Source organism: Zootoca vivipara, chromosome 5 (assembly GCF_965207765.1).
Source record: "Zootoca vivipara chromosome 5, rZooViv2.hap1.1, whole genome shotgun sequence".
Classification (NCBI taxonomy): Eukaryota; Metazoa; Chordata; class Lepidosauria; order Squamata; family Lacertidae; genus Zootoca; species Zootoca vivipara.
In genome coordinates this window covers 65,031,354-65,055,640 of record NC_142588.1, presented here as the reverse complement: position 1 = coordinate 65,055,640, position 24,287 = coordinate 65,031,354, and the positions used below count along the sequence as shown (strand labels likewise).

The 24,287-nt window shown below is 41.4% G+C and overlaps 1 protein-coding gene across 1 annotated transcript in view; it reads right to left on the bottom strand.

Annotated features, from left to right (window-relative positions):
* CLSTN2 (calsyntenin 2) overlaps nt 1-24,287 on the bottom strand; it is a 337,675-nt gene that overhangs the window by 4,537 nt on the left and 308,851 nt on the right. The window contains exons 10-16 of the mRNA XM_035132736.3: nt 20,759-20,925; nt 16,594-16,742; nt 15,647-15,873; nt 9,567-9,737; nt 8,236-8,381; nt 2,761-2,884; nt 1,976-2,160 (exon numbers count right to left, since the gene is read on the bottom strand). Of these exons, the coding sequence (XP_034988627.3) occupies nt 1,976-2,160; nt 2,761-2,884; nt 8,236-8,381; nt 9,567-9,737; nt 15,647-15,873; nt 16,594-16,742; nt 20,759-20,925 (1,169 nt within the window). The remainder of the gene's footprint in view (nt 1-1,975; nt 2,161-2,760; nt 2,885-8,235; nt 8,382-9,566; nt 9,738-15,646; nt 15,874-16,593; nt 16,743-20,758; nt 20,926-24,287) is intronic.

Sequence of the window (24,287 nt, the reverse complement as noted above, 5' to 3'; positions counted from 1 at the left end):
GAGGCTCCAATACTTTGGCCACCTCATGAGAAGAGAAGAATCCTTGGAAAAGACCCTGATGTTGGGAAAGATTGAGGGCACTAGGAGAAGGGGACGTCAGAGGACAAGATGGTTGGACAGTGTTCTCGAAGCTACGAACATGAGTTTAACCAAACTGCGGGAGGCAGTGCAAGACAGGAGTGCTTGGCGTGCTATGGTCCATGGGGTCACGAAGAGTCAGACACGACTAAACGACTAAACAACAACAAAGGATGATCAAACAAGGTTCCTTTCAGTAATGTGAATGAAAAAAGAGCTGCATACTGACAAAAGTCAAGACAGTTTTAGACCAAGCTATTGTCCTCTTCAGTTTATTAATCTTCAGCAGTGTAACAGCTGCCATGGTTTATTCCCTCCCATGATCCAGTATACCTGAAGGAGCGTCTCCACCCCCATTGTTCTACCAGGACACTGAGGTCCAGTGCCAAGGGCCTTCTGGCAGTTCCCTCGCTACGAGAAGCCAAGTTACAGGGAACCAGGCAGAGGGCCTTCTCGGTAGTGGCACCCACCCTGCAGAACGCCCTCCCACCAGAGGTCAAAGAGAACAACAATTACCAGACCTTTAGAAGGCATCTTAAGGCAGCCCTGTTTAGGGAAGCTTTTAATGTTTGATGGGTTTCTGTATTTTAATGTTTTGTTGGAAGCCGCCCAGAGTGGCTGGGGGAACCCAGCCAGATAGGCAGGGTATAAATAAGAAATTATTATATGATCACTACTATTGTACGTGGAAGAAGGCCATGCTGTTGCTCCAGGTCTAACATTTTGCTGGTGTTAGGACGGAGCTGCAGAATGGGTTCATCCCATATGACAATGTGGTTCCAGTATTATTAAGCTGAAGTGATGTATCTTTCATACAATTAAAACTGGAAGGGGCACACTGAGGCAGCTACACTGCTGAAAATAATATTGCAGGCATAGGCAAACTCGGCCCTCCAGATGTTTTGAAACTACAATTCCCACCATCCCCCTGACCACTGGTCCTGTTAGCTAGGGATGATGGGAGATGTAGTCCCAAAACATCTAGAGGGCTGAGTTTGCCCATGCCTGTAATATTGGAAGCAGTTCTTAGGCATGCTTGCAAACTCCTCTGCAACTGGAGAGGATTAATCCTAAAGCTGAGTAGCAAAATGGAGAAAACCCTTCATCATATTATTTTAGGGGTTTCAAAGAACTCGCAAGCCTTTTTCAAAAGTCGGTGGAAGAAGATTGGAAGAAATTTTAAATATATTTTAAATATATTTGATATTTTGAAACGTATTGGAAGTTGTTATAGGCTGCAGGTATAGAAGTAGTGGCTAGTTATCTTGGGAAAATTAATAGTAATGAATTAATTAAACAATGCGAAAAATTATGTAAGTATAAAAGATATAATGTGATTAAGTATATGATGTAGAAATTGCTAAAGATGATATGCAATGAAGCTCAGAAAGGGGGGGACTTGAGGAAGTCACCCTAAAATGGTTAAGAAAAGTGAGACATTTTTGTATTTTGATGTGGTTTTGTTAGTTTTTAATTGGTTTATTTGTTTTTTGTTAACTATAAAATTAATAAAAAATTGGAAACAAAAAGACTATTGACATATCCACCACTCTGGTCTCTTGACCTCTACTTGTATGGCAGAAAGTCTAAAATGTGTGTACAGCTGCACAGACAATCTATGCTATCTAAAACTGTGATTGTGCCGTTTCAGACTGTGTGGTGTGCCCTACTTGTACATGTGTAAGTGCCTCTTTCATATCATTTGTGTATGGGGCATCATAAATAGATGGTATAGACAAGTTGTGTGGAACCTTTGGCCTTCCAAATATTGTTGAACTACAGCTCCTATCATTCCTGACAATTGGCCATGCTTGCTAGCCCTGATGAGAGTTGTGGTTTAGCAACATCTGGAGGCCAAAGGTTCCCCAGCATCTGGCATCATGGCATTGCTACTTACCTCCATAGGATTGACAGTGATGGTCAGAGCTGAATCATCCCAGTCCATTTCATTTTCTTTACTACTTTCACTCTCCTTTGAGCTGTGCTTGTAAGCTGCTCGAATTCTATATACCCCCAAAGCTATTATGAAGACTAAGATACTGACACAAATGACTATGACAATAGTAGCCACACTTGGAAGAACTGAAATGAAACAAAAATGGGGTAATTAAACATAGCTGTCCTATAGCATCTCTATACAGATATATGTACACATATTGTTGTCTTTCTATCTGATGAAAATAACTAAATATTCATTATAGACTACTGTCCTTTTAAAATGCTTACTGTGACCCCCCCCCCCTTGTTGCTGGCCATGGCAACAAGCAAAAACAATAGTCAATGCCACAGTCATACTTCTCTTTGTGTAGTTTCAGGGTACCGAATTGGTGGAAAATAGTTTCATCTGTAAGGGAGGTTACATATCTGAACTGCCTTTTGAGCATGGAACTTGCATATGGAACCCCCAGCACACCTACTAACATGATCTCCCCCCCCAAAAAAACCCCCCACTTTTCATATAGAAAAAGGAAAGTGGTTCCACTAGTGCCTGTTGCTTATGATAGCTGCATGTGTAGACTATATGAAAGAAGTTGACCTTTGAATTAGAAGCCGAGGACAACAAACAAACAAAGGCTATCACCTTTGCATCCACTCATAAGAGCCAAATGACATTTGGCTGCTACCAGGAACCCAGTGCTTGACTAGATAAGGCAATTCGTATGTTCTTAATATATTTAATACCTGAGCCATGAAGACTGTTTATGCTTTCCTCTGGGTGATGAATAGATTGGAGAAACTGAGGCTGTATTACCATATGATTTACATATTCCATGGTATTGGAGTTGGAGCTATGCAGAATATTAACCTAGAAGAGGAAAAAGAGGATTGATGTTGCAGATGAGTAAGTGGGCAGTTCAATCACCTGCCTCTCTCTGTCTAAAACTCTGGTAGAAAAGTTAATCATCGAGCAGATGTTTGAGCCGTTCCCTTCCTCTAAGAGAAGGCAGTTAATTCAAGGCTAGAGCTGAAGAATCAGCCTCAAAATTTGCCCAAAAAGATGCACTGGGAGAAGAAAATGCTCATTTAGAGGGAAAGGTTATGAAAAACCAGATTGCCGACACTATGGCATCAGTACTTTGAGGGTGGCGGGAATTTTGGGGAACATTTGCTATGGTCATAAGAAGAATGAGTCTTGACTGAATGGTTTGGTGGCATAAACATTTCAAAACAGTAAATAAGGCAGTGTTACAGTGTCATGTCAATATCCTTGTCTATCTGAAGTGGAGCTGTGGCATGAAGTGGTCCAGCTGCTATTCAGCATCCTGTCACCCTGAAAGAATGGCTGAAGTTTCACAGTCCAGCACAATCGTACACTGGCATAAATTTACGAGCGTTTTATAAAAGGTTCTGCTATCCAGTGGGTGCAGGAGGCTCATCTGCAATCTTCCACACAGAGCAATATTTGATAATAGCATGCTATCAGTTTTGCTATTTCCTGTTTTTTCTTTTTCTGACCAACAAGAGAAGTCATAAGCTGGCCAGTATTTTAGACATTTGTGGACTCATATAATGTAGAATATTTCCCTCCATTGTCAGTTTCAATTACAACATCCAACATTATCAGGTTTTAACAGTGAAATGCTATACATCAGTTTGGGCATACTTAACATTATAGCCACTCTGACAGCAGAACCGGCAATGCGAGAACCATTCTGCAAGTTTCTCCGCCAGTGGTAAGAGACAGCTGGAGCACTCATAGCTATGGAGAAGCTACTGGCTGCCTTTCTCCATTCATTGTTTACCCCCTCCCTTTTCTCTGTTATTATCATCACCAGTAGACTCTGATAAGGAGCAGAGATAACCATTCCCTAAGAGGAAAGATGAAGGACCAACAATAGATGGAGAAAGCCAATTAGTAGCTCCTCCTTCACTTTGTGTGTGATTATTTATTAATTCAGCTTTCCTTTCCTATTTGTTTTAATTGTACTACTTAACTGTTTATTTTAATTATGGATATTTATGTTTTAATGTTTTTTTAAATATTTTTTATACTTTGTAATCTACTTAGAAGGCTATTTTGGCATTAAGCAGTATATAGTCATAATAAATTTCTTTCCCTGCTGCCCCCAACAACAGCATTTTATGCCTGTTCAGCATGGTCAGTACTCAGTAGGCTGCTTTTAGACTCCTCTCCCTTTGCCCCCGAAATATCTGCTGAACCTCTGCAACCCTCAGGTTTTCCCCAAGCCTGCCTTCAACTACCTCTTGTGTTGATCTGCTGTTTTGGTTACATAAGTAAGGTAAAGGGACCCCTGACCATTAGGTCCAGTCGTGGCCGACTCTGGGGTTGCGGCACTCATCTTGCTTTATTGGCCGAGGGAGCCGACATACAACTTCCAGGTCATGTGGCCAGCATGACAAAGCTGCTTCTGGTGAACCAGAGCAGTGCACGGAAACGCCGTTTACCTTCCCGATGTAGCGGTCCCTATTTATCTACTTGCACTTTGATGTGCTTTCGAACTGCTAGGTTGGCAGGAGCTGGGACCAAGCAATGGGAGCTCACCCCGTCGTGGGGATTCGAACCGCCGACCTTCTGATTGGCAAGCCCTTGGCTCTGTGGTTTAACCCACAGCGCAACCCACGTCCAATATGAGTTCACAACATATGAGTTTCTAGCAAAGGAGGGCACTCTAGAAAGTTGTTTGGGTAGCTAAGATAGATAGCCATAGAAGGGTGATGGAGAAGTGGTCATGTGCCACTGTGAAATGGCAGGGCTGTTAAATCAAAATAAGATGGCTCTGACTGTAATGAACAATTGACAGTCACTTAGTGAAAGGAGATACAAAGTCCACAAGTAGAAAATCCCTTTTCTATACAAAGGAGAGGATGTTGTGAGTCCTTATTAAAATCCTGTTTCACCCCACCAAGAGGATGAAATAAGATCATGATGGGAACGCAATTTTAGTTCTATCTTCTGGTTGTTTTCTTTCCCTTCCATCTGCCTGCTCTCATCTTTGCCCAGTTTCACTTACACACTGCATAATGTCTATGACAAGAGCTGCCACAGTCAGCAGCTGTTGTTCTTAGAGTGAGATGCTATCTACATGGCGTGAGTGAAGTTGAGAGCCAGAGAGGTGTACAGAACAGCAGTTTAGTATGCACAAGACAAATAGTTGAGAGCTTTTGAATTTAGGAGAGAGATGGATGAAGGAGAGCTAATTGTAAACAGAATGGCACCCTGGCACGAGGAATTATGCCCAACTGGATAACACAATATGTCATAAAATAACAGCTAGCATTTCCAGATACTTCACATGTGCCATGCATGTGCAGAAGTGTCTAAGGCTAAGCCTTATGTGTCTAAGGCTAAGCCTTATGTGGGACCCCCACATACATCATGTCTAGTAACTAAAATAAGGTACATACCGTGTTTCCCCCTTTTTAAGGCGTAGTCATAAAATAAGCCATAGCAGCATTTCTAAGCATTTGAGAAATATAAACCGTACCCCGAAAATAAGCCATAGTGATAGGCGCTGTGCAGAAGAGAGCACTGAGCTCCCTGAGTCAGCAGCAGCAACGCCGGCCGCAGCAGTGTTTGCTGAGTCCTTTCTTGCTTTTGGGACTTGGTTACTGTGCTGGCTTGGGATGGTGTGTGTGCAATTGCTGTTGCTGCTTCGTGTTTTTCAGCTGGATTCTCTGGGTTCTAAGCACTTTCCCCCGTTTGTTTGCGAAGCAGCACTCGGCTGCAGCCCCTGCCTCTCCCGGCGGCGGCTGCAGGAGGCTGCAGTTGATCGCTATCTCCTTTTCCATTTCTTTTGTCTTTGAGCACCCGGCCCCGCCCCCTCTCCCCTTCGTGGAATGAAGAACGGAGTTTTAGCAGCATTTCCTCATTATAAAAAAAAGGTCAGGAACTTTTACTTTAACCTCAAAAATGGGATATTTCCTCTCTCTAAAAACAACTCTGACCAGAACACCAATAAAACAGGGGTAGATCACCTCCAGTTTATAAATCCGCAAGTAGATCACAGTCTCCTGGAAGTTGGGCTCTATACTTTGGCTGATTGCAAGCCTTTGCATCTTTAAAAAACAAAAACCATGCGCCTCTCAGTCTTAATTTTCCTTTAATTCATCCCCCTATACCCTCCTCCAACCATTGCCTCCTTCCATTCCTTACCCCCCTCCCTCTCTCCCCACTTCCCTCACTCCTGTGCGATCTCATTTAGTCATATACTTGCTTTTTCTGTTGTGTTGTCTATTTTATATTTAATATTATTACCCTTTATGATGTTATTTTTTCCCTTGTGATAATTATTTATTTTTTATCTTTAACTAACTTTCCTTTCCATATTTTTCCATATATAACTCAACACTTTCCCATTCCTTCTTAACTCTTTGGATAGAGTGCCCCCCATTATTGTTGTTAATTTTACAATTCCTGGATTTTTTATGGAACCGAACAGCTCGGGTGCTTCAGAATGTGCCTTCTGTTGCTACAGGGCTATGGGGCTTCACTATTTGAACCCCCCCCCCCAGGTTGGGATTTTTAAAGTAGTTCTGTGGGTCCCAGGGCGCAGAATCACCCCCGATCCTTTCCTTTGTCTAAACAGACCTCTTCCCCCCTGACTTTGGAAGGCTGTGCTTCAAGGGTGATACCAGGGGTTTTTTAAGACCTGCGCCTCTTAAGGATTGTTACGGTCCATAACTTCCATTGCTTTCTAAAGGGTTGGGGGTTTAAAGCACTGCCACCCCCACCCCACCCTGCAGGCGCTCGGAACTGGCAGCGCCAACAACGCGCCCAGCAGCGCGCAGAAGAGAGCACTGAGCGTCCTGAGCCAGTGGGTCCCAGTTGTACCAGCACTTTTTTTTAAAAAAAGACACCTCCTGAAAATAAGCCACTGTGTGTTTTTTTGAGGGAAAAAAGTTATAAGACGGTGTCTTAAAAAAGGGGAAACACGGTAGTGGGTTGCATCCAGGACAGAATGGCCACAGGTATCATAGATGCTTTTAGGTCCCCATTTCTGTCCTATTAATATACTTGGAAGAGATAAATTCTTCCCTCTCCTGAACTTACATTTGGAACTTCTTGCTAATCCGAACAACATGTCAATCAGATCCGTTACCTTTGAAACTAATAATATGAAATTTACTCTCACAGTTGCTAAATATCTGAAAGTATATTTATCAAGTAATATCTGAGGAATAAATAACTAAATCCCACACACCTCCATTAGCTCTTGCCATGGTAAGCTATTGCCATGATCCCTGCTTTTCTATTTAATAGAAACTGGGAAAAGGCATTACATAACAGGATTGATGTAGTTGTTGGGAGATGGTGGAAAATATGATGCATAGAACTGCTCACAGATAGTGGGCTCTCTGTGCCTCTGATCTGATTATAATTCTACCATTTCAACTGCTTTCACTTACTCTCTAGTCTACACATTGGAATCAGACAAGTCAATGGTTAAATTGGCATGCAAGGTGACCACAAATGGCCACATTCATGGTTTATAGCTGGCACAATATATTCATATATTCCAGTAAATACTGGAGAATACTTATCATCAGTTTGAAAGGAGCAATATTTTCTGAGGTAGAAGAAGAGGAGGAGTTTGGATTTGATATCCCGCTTTATCATTACCCGAAGAAGTCTCAAAGCGGCTAACATTCTCTTTCCCTTCTGCCCCCCCCCCCAACAAACACTCTGTGAGGTGAGTGGGTCTGAGAGACTTCAAAGAAGTGTGACTAGCCCAAGGTCACCCAGCAGGTGCATGTGGAGGAGCAGGGAATCGAACCTGGTACACCAGATTACGAGTTTACCGCTCTTAACCACTACACCACACTGGCAAACTTTGTATGAACACAACAGGCAAAAAAGACCAGTTTCAATCTCTGGTTTAAAACCTAACTATGATGCACTTGAACTCTGGTAATGCTGAATCATAGTTATGTTAATTACAGATTTTCAATGTGTGGGTTTGTGAAAGCTGGGGGAGGAGATGGAGTATTGTCTCAGCCTTTTGGGTAGCGTTACATCTGAAGTGATCCCTGGAAATGCACTGAAAGTATAGGATGCACATTTTAGAAATGAATAAATTTCACACTGCTTGAATGCAGGATTTTAAACATTTACTGCGCTGAATAGTTAGGCAAAAATATGTGAACTCCTTTTTAACATGGAAAGAGTGGTCAACATACATTTTACACAAGACTTACCTCTAAATTAAATTCATTGCTGGTATAACGTCCATTAAGTTCTGAGCACTTGATTCTAAACTTCCTGTCAAAGAAGGAAGATGTGTGCCAATTACGATAGCGTAACTGTCGCAAGACTTGTGCGTAGTTTCTCATTGTGTCCACACCTGAAGCCATAAGACATCATCAATAAGTAAATGACAACATACACTGCACAGACTATAGCCATGAAAGAAAAATAGGGTTTTTTGGGGGGTGGGGCAAATAAGTAGTTTAATAATGTGAATGTTAAACTATGACATTAAAAACACATGCGTCTGATCAACGCATGGAACAAAAAAGGTATATGCCTAGAAATCATAATGGGAACAAACAGACATTTCGTTACTAGCATTAGATCAAGAAGGTTAGTTTCACAAGACGCACTGAAAATCGAAGTCCCCCCCCCCCCATGTTAGCCCTATTCAAACATGGGAGAGATGCACACACAGTTATCCCCACATTGAGAGGGAAGGTCTGAAGGGAGATTCTAAGCAGGTTCTAAGGAATATAAAGAGAATCCTTCCCATGACTGCTTTACTTTGAAAATCCCCTTATCTTGAGATCCCCCTTCAGACCTTCCTTCTTAACACAGAGCCAGGGCCCAGTGCCTGGAGGAGGTGGGGGTCGAGCTTGCAGGTGGGCTCCCTTTCCTCTTGGAAACCATATGTGTTTGCCCCCAAAATCTGAAGTGGCATATTATCAACCTGCATTCCAACATCTTGTAGTACAGGAAAGGATATATATTCCTCAACATGGACAGAACAAAAGCCAGGCATAACTCTGGCAAAAATAATAATAAATACTATTGGTGGCTAATAACAATCCTCTTTAGGGCTGCATCTTTTTATAGGGATATAACATTTTCCATTCATTATATTATTTTGAAGAAAACAAACATATATTTAGGGACTGTCATTCAAATTATAAACCCCACTTCTTCTTTTTTGCTAAGTGCTACATTAGCTGTATTTAGAAATCTGAGCTATTTTATTATTTCTTTGGTTTAAAAAGCACGATCTAGAACAGAAAACTTAAAGCATTTACCTGTTGGAAGTCAGCAATAACCAGGTCATTTGCATCCAAGGGGGGCAGGTTCTTCTCCCCCATAGCATGACCCCAGATCCTTCAGAAAACTATTATTCACATGATGGATTTGGAGTAACTCTTTCTAAGTTTCGCCATGCTAATGAATTCTACTCTCTCCTTAAACAAAAGGCTGCAACTTTCAAATCGCAAAAAAAAAAAACATTTAATTTTAAACGTAGAAAATAAGTCGAAAAGGGGAGGAAATATCAAGAAATTAAACATACCATATATTGAATACCCTGCTGTGGAGTTTGTAGCATCCAAGTGTTTTCCTTGAAGTTCTGTCCGATCCAGTTCTAAACACTCATGTGTGGGGTCCAGTTCTGCTCCAATTACCAAAATGTCACAAAAATCCAAGTTATGGTGCATTTCTTCTAAGGTAACTGGTTTATGGACTGAGGATCAAACAGGAGACACACACAAAAGATCCAAGTTAAAAAGCAGCTTATGGTGATACTATACAATGCTCTGCAACATGAGCTGCCCCATTGATAGGGGAAATACACCTACATCAGCCACTGCTGCACTCACTTGCAGAAAGTGGCTTTTTGCAGCCTTCCCCTATTCAGAACAGATGGAACGGTAGACATCCAATCCTGGTATCCAGTGAAATGTGGCCATTGAGGGGAGGGGTTTCAATGTAGGAAAGACTTAGCCAATACAAATACAGACTGAGGAGGAAGCGCAAACAGCCTCTTGCGCATTTTGGATTTTTGAGGAAACATTTACGTAGATTTTTGTAGGTGACATAGGAGGCACTGTGGGCACACTGGCACCCCCAGGTGCCACACTGGTAATGCTTGCGCTAGGACAATTGGAAGCAGTGTTTGAAATTCCCATTGTTCAAGGCACATTTTGCAACAGGGAATTTCATTAGCGCAAGCAGTTTCTGAGCTCTGGGCGCAGTACTGCACCTAAGATTTCAGATTAAAAGAGCAGAGTGGAAGGAAAGGGGGACCTTTTTTGCCTCCCCACTTCCAGCTGAAGACTGGAGAAGAAACCCTCTTAAGAATATTAGGGGGGGGGGCAGGGAAAGAACTAGACCATGTGAAAAATGAACATAATATTTTAGCTGCAGTTCATTCATTTTCAGCTTTGTATGCTTGTTATAAAAATAAGCGTGCCTAGACATTCTTTTGTTGCACCTATAACCTAGGCTTAAGGCGCCATTTAGCTGCTAGCTTTCATATCTCATTTTTTACACCAATTGGAAAGTGTACTAACACACAGTATAGGCCCTGGACATTATTTGGAAAGCACAGAATTAAAATTTAATCTTGGAAACCAATTTACATATGGATAGTTTTGCTGTTCTGTTGTCAGTGTGACAGCAACAGGGCCTACACAGTATGAAGTACGTAACCAAGGAGTTGTGAACTCTGCCAGTACATTTGTCTCAGTCACTTTATTACTTAAAGAAGGAGACAAGATCCAGTACCACCCATCTATGCAACTTGATGATTGTTAATGCGCAACGCTTGTAAAGCTTGAGATATAAACTTGCTCTATTTCACTACGAAGAATAACAACTATCTTGTCATGGAAGGAAGAGTATGCAAATTTCAGATTTAATTCTCTGGTCCACTTAGCATCAAGTGGCTGGAAAATTGACTTAAACTGTTTCTCTCATGGGATACATTTGGAAAAACATAAAGGGAATGTCTCTTGTAGAAAAGTCTTCAGTTATGAAAGGCTTTGGCCCCACATGTGATTGCTGAAAACCTTTTCACCATGGTGGTTCTCGCATTGTTCATAACATTTAAAAACACTGTATGGTCTGTGATGATCATAGTCTGTTCCTGGTTTTTCACCTATCCAGGTGTTCACCCTTGGCTGACCTATCCTGGTGCCCTGGGTCAGCGCTACCTGCAAGGGTGCAGGGAGCTAGTCAAACCAGAGCCTATGCAACCACTCACTTTCTGTAATCAATAAAGTTGTGGCCTAAATTCTGCCAAAAACCAAACTCAAATTTGAGTCAAGTGTGAATTTATTTAGGGGGGAGGTCTCTGGGTCTGAACACACAAATCCTAGTTTCTTTGTTTGCACTAAAATATAGTCCGTTTATTCTTTTATGAGTCACATTTGCACTGATTCCCTCTAGTGCATTAAATATATATTCACAGGTGCAAAGATAGGCACTTTAGTATTGCTTTAGCTACCAAAGAAAACATAACATATAGGGGAAACAATCTAACTTAAATATGACGCTGATAAAATATATAATTCAATGTTGTGAGCCAATCATTAATGTTAGTAGCAACATGGTTTACAGCAATTTGCTTTACCCACTTTTTTCTAGCTATAATTAAAAAGAGCATAAGCTTATAACTACAATGGACTTGAATGCTTTTTTCTTTTTTGCTAAGATCAAAATTAGGTTGTCAACATTTGCTAGCAAATGCTTTCAATTCCGTTCAAAATAGTTTGTGGCCAACAAACAATTAGAGGTACCAATGTTTCAGGAAACTAATTCCCCATTGTGAAACATTTCAGCCCCTCTCAAGCTCCAGGATACATAATTCTGGATGCAATCTAAGTATTTCACACATGGCTCAGGGACCGATAATGTCATAGCCACCCATGAAAAATGTTTGTCTACTGACCCAGTTTAGTTCAGTAGCACTGTCATCTGTTTTACTGCTCTGTGGAGCATGGGGCATGACCAAGGCAGGGATCAGGGTAAAATGCTACTGATGCAGAGAAACTGGTGTCTTTCTCTGGTGTATACTTATGTGTACATGCACATGTGTCTATATGGGTAAAATCAGCATCAACATTTAACAAATGCCTGAACAAAGGAAGGAAGCAGTGAAAGATGATGCCCGAAAAATCAGAAATGAAAGACAAAATTAGCTCTAGCAATGACAGAGAAAGGGGGAAACAGGTAAGTGGTTTTGAGAGAGAGAGAAATGAACAAGTTTCATTATTTCCCCACTTAGCTTTATTTTCTCTTATTGAACTTTCTAGTTTTACAGCAGTGCTGGATTATCATCAGCCACTGAACATATCCTCAAAGTGTAATTTCCTGCTCCATCTACATCTCTTTCATAGAAAATTGTTTAAAAATATACAGCATTACTTTTCATTTGGACTCTCATTTAATTATACTGGGGCAGCTAAGAATTCAGAGACTTTGATTTTATTGTAACATCAGATGTAAAATGAAACAATTGTATGCATGGTTTGATCTGTATGATTTTGTGTGGTTATGGGCTTCTAATTCACTACCCTGCATAAACAAGAAGAAAAGCTTTTGGGGGCGAAGTGGAATGAGAATGGGAGGAAATAGAGGCTATTTTGTCATGATTTAAATATAACTGCTGTTTTTTTCTATTTCTAACTATTTTTAATTATCTTTAGTGTAGATCTCCCTCAGACAGCTGTAATAATAATAACAGTAATAATTATATCAGTGATTTGTTTGCCGCAGAGCTACTGTGGCTATCAGTCCACTGCAAGATTTGGCTCTTCTACTGAGCCAAGAGAAGCACTGTGTGCTCCAATGGACTCACTGGAACTCCTAAGTGTGTAGAGGAATGTAGCCCGAGTTTGTGTAACTCCTTGCCAACATCCCGTCCATATCACTGGAATGAAGACATGGGCACCAGATAGGGATGGTGGGAAGTCTGACCTGTGTGTGATCAATTAAAACCACTTTACCCCCTTTCAGTACGAATTCTACTCTTTACTAAGAACATCCATTCCCATGACTAGCTTCCGATGGGCAGCCTTTAGAACCTGACCCGCATAGTTCCAAGTATCAGTTAAAACAGTCGTAAACTGGTTGGTGCTCTTCACCACCCACACCTTTTGCATATGCAGAGAACACTCTTTAGACTGAGAGTACTGAGCTAATCAATTCTAGGAATAAACCAAAGATTGTGGCACCGTCCCCATGTTTCCTGTGAGAGGTTGGGTCAGGTAAGCCTCCTTTCAGCAGTCTGATCATAGGTGCCAACTCCCAGATTGAAAAATCCGGGATCGGCACCGGAAGTCGTGCTACGGCCATTTTGGAACTGGGCAGAGCAGCACCGGATGTCGCTTCTACGCATGCTCTGCCCATTTCCAAAATGGCCGCAGCGCCGGAAGTCACTTCTGCGCATGTCCAGAGTCTCCAGACACGCGCAGAAGGAGCCTCCCCGGGACAGTATGAATCCGGGGGATTTACGGGGTTTTTTAAAAATCCGGGCTGCCAGCGGGAAATGGCTGGGAAAACGGGGGGTTTCCCGGGGAATACGGGAGACTTGGCAACTATGAGTCCAGAAGAGGGCAACCAAAATGGTCAAAAGCCTGGAAACGATGCCTTATGAGGAACTGCTTAGGGAGCTGGGTATGTTTAGCCTGGAGTGGAGAAGAGAAGGTTAAGGGGTGATATGATAGCCATGTTCAAATATATAAAAGGATGTCATATAGATGAGGGAGAAATGTTGTTTTCTGCTGCTCCAGAGAAGTGGACACGGAGCAATGGATTCAAACTACAAGAAAGAAGATTCCACCTAAACATTAGGAAGAACTTCCTGACAGTAAGAGCTGTTCAGCAGTGGAATTTGCTGCCAAGGAGTGTGATGGAGTCTCCTTCTTTGGAGGTCTTTAAGCAGAGGCTTGACAGGCATATATCAAGAATGCTTTGATGGTGTTTCCTGTTTGGCAGGGGGTTGGACTGGATGGCCCTTGTGGTCTCTTCCAACTCTATGATTCTATGAGTCTGATTCATCAGGGTGCTGACTATAACTTTCCAGCCTCTCTTTACCTCTTTCCACATGTATTGTGCCTGCCAATTCAGAACTACTGTGTTAAAAACAACCAGCTTAACAATGAGAACCTACCAGATAAAATACATCACATAATTTTGGATTGCCTTCTTTTCGACACCCTTCACAGAGATCTCCCTTACAGTTTAAAATATTGATTTACAAAGAGTTTGTAATCCAATATTGGTTGAGGGGTGGTACTCCCAAAATTATCAAGATTGTTTTGGGGTATTTAGCAGAGATCTTTAAAGCTAAAGCTAAAGTTCCCTGATTTATTCAATGGCTGCTATCTAGTCTTTTATATATTGTATGTGTTTGCATGACTTTGTGTGATTTTATTGTTTAAACCTATGCCAATAAAGGCCAAAAAAGAGAAAGAAACAAGAACCACCAACTTTTCAGAGCCTTTGGGCACATTTGCAAGCCATATTGGCCATACAACTACACTTCAAATAAGGGCAGGCAGATGGAATATAGTGCAAGCTTGTTTTCTGTTGCTCCAAAGGGCAGGACCTGAGCCAATGGATTCAAATGACAAGAAAGGAGACTAAACATTAGGAAGAACGTCCTGACAGTAACAGCTGTTTGGCAGTGGAACAGATGACCTCAGAAGGTGGCACAATCACCATTGGAGGTTGCTGAACAGAGGTTGGATGTCTATCTGTTGGTCTGTCAGGGATTTTTTAGCTGGGATTCCTGCATTGCAGAGGGTTGTACTAGATGTCCCTTGGGATCCCTTCCAACTCTACAGTTCTATGATTCCATGAACTCTGCCCTCCTCCATTATAACCCCCTCTCCAAAAAACCTACCCTTGCTACATTTAAGCTTGTAAAAAATTCTATTGGATAAAAGTTTCTTTCAACCTAATGTTGGGTACGAGGACAGGATCCTGGGAGCACCATGGAAAATAATGTGTGGGATCCTGGGAGCACCATGGAAAATAATGTGTGGGAACTACACTGGCAACCCATGCAGAAGTGCAGGCAATAAAATGGACTATTCATCTGGCCAATTCTGATGGGAATCTAAAAAATCTTACTTGATGCCTAAGAGGAAACCAGCTAATCCTGTGCTATCTAAGCATGGTTGGATAGACAGGACATTGTCGTCCAAGGAGGGAAGCACTGAGGCAGGCATGAATGTCTTGAGCACTGCCACCGCCACCCAGACAAGAGGCAGCAAGACTACCTCTTTGCATTTTGTTCCTGTCGTGGGAAAGAGACTACTGGCCCTCACCAAAATACATAACAGTGAGGTGAAGCACGAACAACAGAGACAAGGCATTCAGAGTAGATATTACTTCTAGCCACATCTACTCTGCAGCATTTGCCCCCTAAATTGTAATTGTTGTTTCTGAGCCTAAAAAGGGTGAAAACCTTTCAGTGTACCTACGAAGCTTCATGGATTATAGAAGGAGGAAACCTAGCTGGGTCTATTTTTTAATACTAAACATGCAATAGGTTTCGTCCCAGTAGTGTGTCCTCCTCCTCAGTGCTACGTGGTGCTCAGTCTCTACTGTCACAGAAACCATAAACTCGTAAAACCCACAAACCTCTATCTTCAGTTTCCTTCAAGTCCGGAGGGTGTTCCATTTTAGTGACTGTGCTGACAATTCTGATATCCGGTAAAAGAATCACGCCTCTTTCTTGTTCAAATTGTGCAGCCGGTCTTGCAAAATGATCCATCCCACTTATTGTAATCTTGGGCTCCTTGGCCTGAAACACCATTACATAGGCATCTATATCTGGGATACTAATGCAGACATCTTCACCAAAACATCTGAAAAATATATTATTCATTAACTTCATGGAAGAGGTTTTAGTGTACATTCTTCCTTTGCAAGAAGCACACAGTCTGATGAAAAAAACATTTCAACCAATTCTTTCTTCTTTTTTTGGAATGTTAGCACATTTGCCTTTCCCCCCTGTCTACCCATAGGGAAGCTATGAACCTACTCGGCTCCCTGTGAACATTAGGAGCACAATTACTCAAATTATTTAAAGGGTAGCTGAGCACATCATTGGTAGGCATGATCTTTAGTAAGGTCAAGGCACACATACCATTTAAACCCCTTAAATAACATATAACCAACAGTCAATTGTTAAATCTGATTAGATGGCTTCTAATTGTTAGGCATTTTGCATTAGGTACTCAAATTGATACTTAATGGGTTTGATATAGCTATCTTGTTAAATGTGCATCACGAACCTAATCATCCATTTTATACTGAATGCATCAGGAGGCCATTTCACACACATCCAGAACTCTATCTGAAGTCAATGGGCATGCAGGAATTAGGAAATTACTGTATAGCTGAAATTATTTCACTGTAAAAGTAAATGTAATTCTTAAGCTATTTGCCAATTCATTAAAAGACCAATTATATTGATAGATTTTATTTTCATGCCATTATTCCACATCCAAACCTGTAAGGTTCTTGATATGAGGTTTGATGAAGTATAAGCAATGGTTGAATCAAGCTCAGTGAGTATAACTTACTGGACTTTGGATGAGACTTTAAGACGGCGAATGCCTGAAGTTGGAAACTGTCTTGAGTTGATATAGGAGACCTTTTGGAGAGCTTGATTTATATTCACAATGTCCTCTCCTTCTATTACAAGTACTGACTGGGAAGGATTGAAGTGATACTGGTGGGTGGGGGGCAAAGAATATAATTAGTATTTAGGAAAGTAATATAGGATGAGTCATTAGAACATTTTGAATAACAAGCTTCTAAAAACTGTTTCGCAGAGACCAGTTATATTCCCATCAAAAAAATTTAAAAAACAAACCACAACCCTGTAATTTTATTAGCTAATGTTTGTTCTATATGTAAAAGCCATTTATAAGCAAGCACCCACCAGGCACTCATCTACCATACCTTTTAGTAATTATTGCAGCTATAATTAACAGTAAAATAAATAAATAAGTCAGTGGAAGCACTTTGAATCAAGACGATTTCCTCTACTCTTTATATTTAACCATCGTGCTTTTGCCATAACTGCAGCTTATTACAATAAAATATGGGGGTCATTTTTCCTTTGCAAGTTCAACAAAAATATTCTACTTTGTCGATTCCTTCCATTTTTTTTTCTAAATGGGCAAATGCTTTCTCATTCCACTATAGCAATGAGTAGTAAATCCATATCACAATATGCTATTAGCCTAGTGATCCATACACGAGGCAAAATATGGTGTGTGTGTATGAATTAGTAGAGACTAATTCATACAACTTCTGACTACAGGAAGATGTGCCATATTTTTAAATTATCCAACATGTAAACGCTGGAAGGGAATGTCATCGCCTGCAGCAGGTTGTATGATATATTAATTATGTTTAGAAAGTTGAGGCAACTTTACTCTGTTTTAATGTTTTAGCATTTTTATGTTTTAAAGTATGGCAGAAAAATTCTCTTTATTTTCTCCTTTTTTGGTAAACCGCTTTAAACAATCATGCAGTATATAAACTTTATTCAATAAATGAAATAAATATGAGATCAGAATTATATTTTACTTCACCTATACATCATTAGATATTGCTAAGTTCTCTGTAGATGAAAGAAACTGTGCTCGCTTGCTCAAGTTTGTTAGAATATCAACATGTGTATCCTTTATTTACCTTTGCTTACCGGTAGTTCATTAGCCTAGACCAGTGGTTCCCATTCTTTTTTTGGCCATGTCCCACCTAAGCATCTCTAAAATCCTGATGCCCACCCCGTGACATATAATTCTTATTATTCAAAAAGTGAACTCCTATTCACGTGGAGGAAGCCTAAAAGGCCACTCACTGTTAATAACTCATTCTCAAATGGCCCCCGTTAAAAATCAATTTCCCCCCTTGTGAGGCATGTGCCCCATGTTGGGAACCACGGGCCTAGACAAAATGGCACAATCCATTATATGAAATGGCAAGTGTAACAACAGATGACCAGTGAACATCTAATTACCAAGCTCACCTACACATTCATCCTGTTCTTGTTTCCCAAATTAGGTAAAGTTTCAGACAATGCTTCCTTTCCCTTTGTTCCAGATTTGTGTTTTATATTTTTACTTGGCCTGCATGCACATTATTTGCTTCTATGTACAGATATGATTCGTATACAGATTTATTTATTTATTTATTTTTTGAAAGACAGGCACAATCTGTCTTTATTACTGTTCTGCTCAACTCTAGGGCCAACTGCAGTTCTTTCATCAGGACATGTCACTGTCAGGCCAACTAGGAAACGCTGCACGAGACCCTACTTCTGACAGCTCCTCTCATTTTCCTCTCCTGCTGTCACACTGACTCTCAAAATAGCTGAAAAGGTAAAAATGAAAGGAGGAACTTGAGCCATGCCAGCTTGTGGATTGGAGACAGAGAATGTTTTGAAGCTGAAAAATTAAACTCTTTGCATTTATTTCTCCCACCCGCAGCTGCTTCACAGAGACAGCCGCTTGTCCATACTAGATCAGCCATTGGGAGGCAAAACAGAAGACAAGAAACGCTGGCACTCCTCAAGCAGGCTTCAAAGAATTGTCAGCTGCAAACAGCAGTGTACAAACTGTGTTTCTTATTGATCATGAGATAAGCAAGAGCTGGTGGAGGGCAAAATACATTTTTAATAAACAATGTATTCCTTTATACATATTTGCCCACAGCCAAGATTTTATACAAAATATTTTTAATTTATGTTTGATAAATGTGAATTTAGCTGCTACTGTTTGTCAAAGACAAAGAAAACCCTGGGAAATCATGTGTTTGCATCATTACAATGGAAAAGCAACTGCTGAAAACATTAGGAACATTTCCGTTTGTTAACCTACAACTATATTTAGATTTTAAGCCTGCAAAAAGAAAGCTTTGCTCTCCCACACATCAACCGCCCAGTCTGCTTTCTTCTGTTTTGCACAGGGGTTTCCAAGTGCCCAAGTGCTGTTGGGCACTCCTCCAAGCACTGAGCACAGGGCTGACAAAATCCCTTGTTCTAGGGTTCCCAATGCCCAGCAGCCAGTAGCCTTGAGCCAGTCATTGCCTCTCATTCTAACCTAGCTCACAGGGTTGCTGTGGGAATTAAATGAGGAGGGGGTTAACCATGTACCCCATCTTGTAGAAAAGGAGGGGCATAAATGCAACCCATGAACTAAATTATAAAATGTTCCCTATTCTTCTTTTGCATCCTGGTCTTGAATTCAAGCTCAAGAAGTAAATTATCTTCCAATGCAGCCACAGCTTGAATTCAAGCCAGGGGTCCAAAGAATTGTCTTTTGTTTGCAGTTTGAATGCAAGCTGGAGAGGCACAGAGGTGTTTCCAGCTATTCCACCCCCTGAATTGTAGTTGTGTAAGAAGCTGTTGCAGGAGAGAAACTGAGAGTTTCACCATGTGAGGAGTTACTGCCTGAATGGTGATGCTAACAGGGCAGTGATTCTTTGGGAAAGCTGAGGACTAGGCACTTGATCAGATTAACTAATGGTTGCCTAATTTGTAGCAGACATAGCAACAGTGGTTACAGGTAGGTAGCCATGTTGGTCTGCCATAGTCGAAACAAAATAAAAAAAATTCCTTCCAGTAGCACCTTAGAGACCAACTAAGTTTGTTATTGGTATGAGCTTTCGTGTGCATGCACATTTCTTCAGATAGCAACAGTGGGTAGGACATCTAGGAGAGGTGTGGAGAACTTTGGACCCTCCATTTGTTGCTGGATTACAATACCCATAATCCCTGGCCATTGGCAATACTTACTGGGACGGATGGGAGTTGTAGTTCAGCAACGTCAAGAGTCTACTGTTTCCCACACCTGATCTAGGACCAAGGACAAACAGTTCAAACTCCCTTGTTATTTTTGCCACTGCTAGGAGGTGTAATGTTGCTACATTTATAATACTGATTTTTTTTGGGGGGGGGGTTGTATGCCATTGCATTTACTACATGTAGCTGTGTTTATTATTGCATTTACTACATGTAGCTGTGTTACTATGATATTATACTTGCAATTGTTGATTTTGTGATGTATTTTTGTAAGCTACATTGGAGGCTACATTGAGCGTAATTTTTGTGTGGAAAAGTGGCATACAAAAAAAGAGTTGATGATGAAGGGAACATTTTTATTAATTATTTCATTATTTATTTCATAAAATGTATACTGCTCGGTGGTTTAAAGAACTCCTCAAAGCCATTTACAAATGATAAAATAGTAAAATGAAGAGGGGGGTGGAATCACATTTGGTGGTAATGTCAGGTGACTGGCAGGTGGGCAGAGCTATGCACCTGTCCAAGTGGCCCATGGAGTTGTGGTGGCTGAATTGTTGATCCCATTTGCCTCCTGCATCCAGTTACCCATCCCTGCTCTAATGGTAGTCATCTTCAAGGCGCTAACTGTAGCACACGCCTGATTATATGTGCGCTGTATCTCCTGGGGAACATGCATGTTTCTATATAGAATGTCTCAAACATACCATGAGCAGACTGAAGTTGAAAAGCCGAAGGGTTATGAAACACCCATGGCACTTGGTACCTATAGGTTTATAAATGGAAGCATTCAGCGCCACAGAGCTCCTCTTCTGCTCAGCTGCTTCCTTGCATGACTTCATGGCATATTAGATGGCTTCTGGGAATACCTTGTGCTCTTCACTTCATAAATCAGCTTTAAATGTTATCAAAAATGATGTCAGTTCATCCCTCACCTTTAGTCCTTGGCCAAGACTCTCCAGAGAGTTAATATCCAAACCTTCCTTGCAGGCTTGCAAACAGGAAATCACTTTTTGACTCTCAATTTTGCCTGGTCGGATGGTTAAACTGGCAAGGCTGCCATGGAAAAACTGAGCAAATCTGGGTTTAGAGACTTCACCTCCTATTAAAAAAAGAAGCACAAATCGTAGCCGATAATAATCCATAGATACATTTTTACTTATGGCTATCAATACTTCCAACACAATCTTTAAATGTCTGAGACAATTGGCAATCCAGCTGCTGTTCTAATCACAAACAGAATTCCAAAGAGAAAATGGCTCGTGCATTGTTACTATTTATGGTTATAATGCTCCAGACCTATTTGCACATTCTAATTCCCATGCAATCCAGTTTGCATGAGGGAAAGTGGGGGGCATGTGCACCAGCTCTGCCCCCTCCATCCCTGTCCCTATCATCTGTCACAAACTGAAGGTAAATGTGTTCAGTGACGGTCCTGCTCTACTCCCCATGCAATTTCCCTGGAAGAAAAGGCTCCCACCTCAGAAGTTATTCCTCCAACTTGTGGAAGGTGTCAGGTACGATGACAGAGGGAGGTAGAGCTAGCACACTCATTTCCCTCATGTGAGGGATTACAATGTCTAAATATCACCATTTATATTATTAAAAACTCCTGCTTTCATATGGGAGTCTGAGGTGAAAATGCATTCTAGTCAGAGACATGGCCCACAAAACATCAGCCCAGCAGCAAGTGATGTAAAAGCTGCTTCTATGATTTTAATTTAGAAGCAGCATAAAGCTAAACATCAAACTCTATTATATTTTAGAAGATATTTTGTGATTCTATAGATGAAGAAGGAAACCTGAAAATAACATGCTGTTTAAAAACAAAGCACCAACCAAATGAACAAGGTTGCCCTTTTGGAAGAGAAGGTGCAGCAGCTTCAGGGGCGTGTATCTACGCTCCAGAGAATTAAAGAGCTGGAGCTTTTCTTGGATGCAGCAGAGCACACTGTCTGCACCAAGGAGGAGACAGGGGATCTCCCTGAGGAGGAGGTCAGTTCCCCAACACAGCAGCCAGATGTATGGAGGAACGTGACTCATAGAAGTAGAAGGCCCAGGGATCGCTCTGAGTGCTTAGAATTACACAACCGTTTTGAAGTGCTCATGGAAGACGAGGAACAGACTCCACCTGAGGATCTCTCCCTCATCACAGTTGATGAGGAATATGAAGACAAGCAGCAAAGTCAGTCCTCCGGGAATATGCAGGTAACCTTGGAAGGGACAGCACATGGAAGAATCCCAACCAAGCCTATGAAGAGGCGTGTAGTGGTGATAGGGGATTCCCTACTGAGGGGTACAGAAGCAGTGATCTGTGGGCCTGACAAGATGTCTCGAGAGGTGTGCTGTCTACCTGGGGCCAAGATCAAAGATGTAACAGAATGGCTGCAAGGAATCATAATACCCACCGACAAATACCCCTTCCTTTTGGTGCATGTGGGAACCAATGACACTGCAAGCCATAGCTTACAGAAGATCAAAAATGATTATGAGGCTCTGGGCAGGAAGTTGAAGCAATTAGATGCACAAATTGTCATCTCTTCTGTCCTCCCAGTTGAACGACATGGCCCAGGGAGAGAGGGAAAAATAGGGGAAGTGAACAACTGGCTTCGCAAATGGTGCAAACAGGAACGGTTTGGATTCCTAGATCACGGTCTGCAGTTTCTTGAAGATGGACTTCTGGCAAGTGATGGACTGCACCTCACAAAAGTTGGGAGGAATGTTTTTGCCACAAAACTCAAAAACCTCATCAGGAGGGCTTTAAACTGACTTATGTGGGGGAGGGAGACAGTGGTCCTGAAGGTAGGAGTCTATCAAATGCTGAAGATGATCATCCAAATGTCAAGGACCAAATGGAGCAAGCAGCATTCAGACCTAGTGGTGGGAAGAAAATATCCTTAAATAAGAGACATGGGGGAATGATCAACGGTCTTCAATGTCTGTATACTAATGCACAGAGCATGGGAAATAAACAAGATGAACTTGAGCTCATGGTACAGCAAACTAAATATGACATAATAGGCATCACTGAAACCTGGTGGGATGAGTCTCATGACTGGAATGTAGTAATAGAGGGATACAATCTATTTAAGAGAAATAGACCAAACAGGAAAGGAGGAGGAGTAGCTTTATATGTTAGGGATATGTATACCTGTGAAGAGATCCAGGATTTAAAACTTCAAAGCCAAATTGAGAGTATCTGGGTCAAAATTAAGGGAGAGAAAAACAACAGTGATCTCATTGTGGGAGTTTACTATAGATCCCCAAGCCAAACTGAGGACACAGATGATGCCTTCCTGGAACAGATGGCCAAGCATTCCAAAGGAAGTGAGATAGTAGTAATGGGGGATTTCAACTATCCTGATATTTGTTGGATGTCAAACTCAGCCAAGAGCATAAGGTCGAACAGATTCCTCACTGGCCTTGCAGACAACTTCATTGTCCAGAAAGTGGGAGAAGCAACAAGAGGATCAGCCATTTTAGATCTGGTCCTAACCAATAGTGATGACTTGGTTAGTGGGGTAGAAGTGGCAGGATCATTAGGTGGGAGTGACCATGCTCTTCTGGAGTTTATTATCCAGCGGAAAGGAGCAACCAAGCATACTAAGGTCCAAATTCTAGACTTTAAGAAAGCCGACTTCAGAAAACTTAGGGAAACGCTGGGTGAAATCCCATGGACAGTAATACTAAAAGGGAAGGGAGTTCATGATGGTTGGGAGTTTGTTAAAAGGGAGATATTAAAAGCACAACTTCAGGCAATACCAATGAGACGGAAACATGGAAGGTGCCTAAAGAAGCCAGGCTGGCTATCTAAAGAACTTTTGACTGAGTTAAGATTTAAAAGGGATATGTACAAAAAATGGAAAAGGGGGGAAATCTCCAGAGATGAATTCAAACATATAGCCAGCACATGTAGAGACAAAGTCAGAAAAGCTAAAGCACAGAATGAACTCAGGCTCGCCAGAGAGGTTAAAAGCAACAAAAAGGGCTTTTATGGGTATGTCCATAGCAAAAGGAAAAACAAGGAAACAGTGGGGTCACTCAGAGGAGAAGATGGTGAAATGCAAACAGGGGACAGAGAAAGGGCAGAACTCCTCAATGCCTTCTTTGCCTCAGTCTTCTCCAAGAAAAACAACAACGCCGGACCTGAAGAATATGGAGCAGATGATTCAGCAGGGGAAACACAGCCCAGAATAAGTAAGGAGGTAGTACAAGAATACTTGGCTAGTTTAGATGTATTCAAGTCTCCAGGGCCAGATGAACTACATCCAAGAGTATTAAAAGAACTGGCAGAGGTGATTTCAGAACCACTGGCAATAATCTTTGAAAATTCCTGGAGAACAGGCGAAGTTCCAGCAGACTGGAGGAGGGCAAATGTTGTCCCTATTTTCAAAAAGGGGAAAAGAGAGGACCCAAACAATTACCGCCCAGTCAGCCTGACATCAATACCAGGAAAGATTCTAG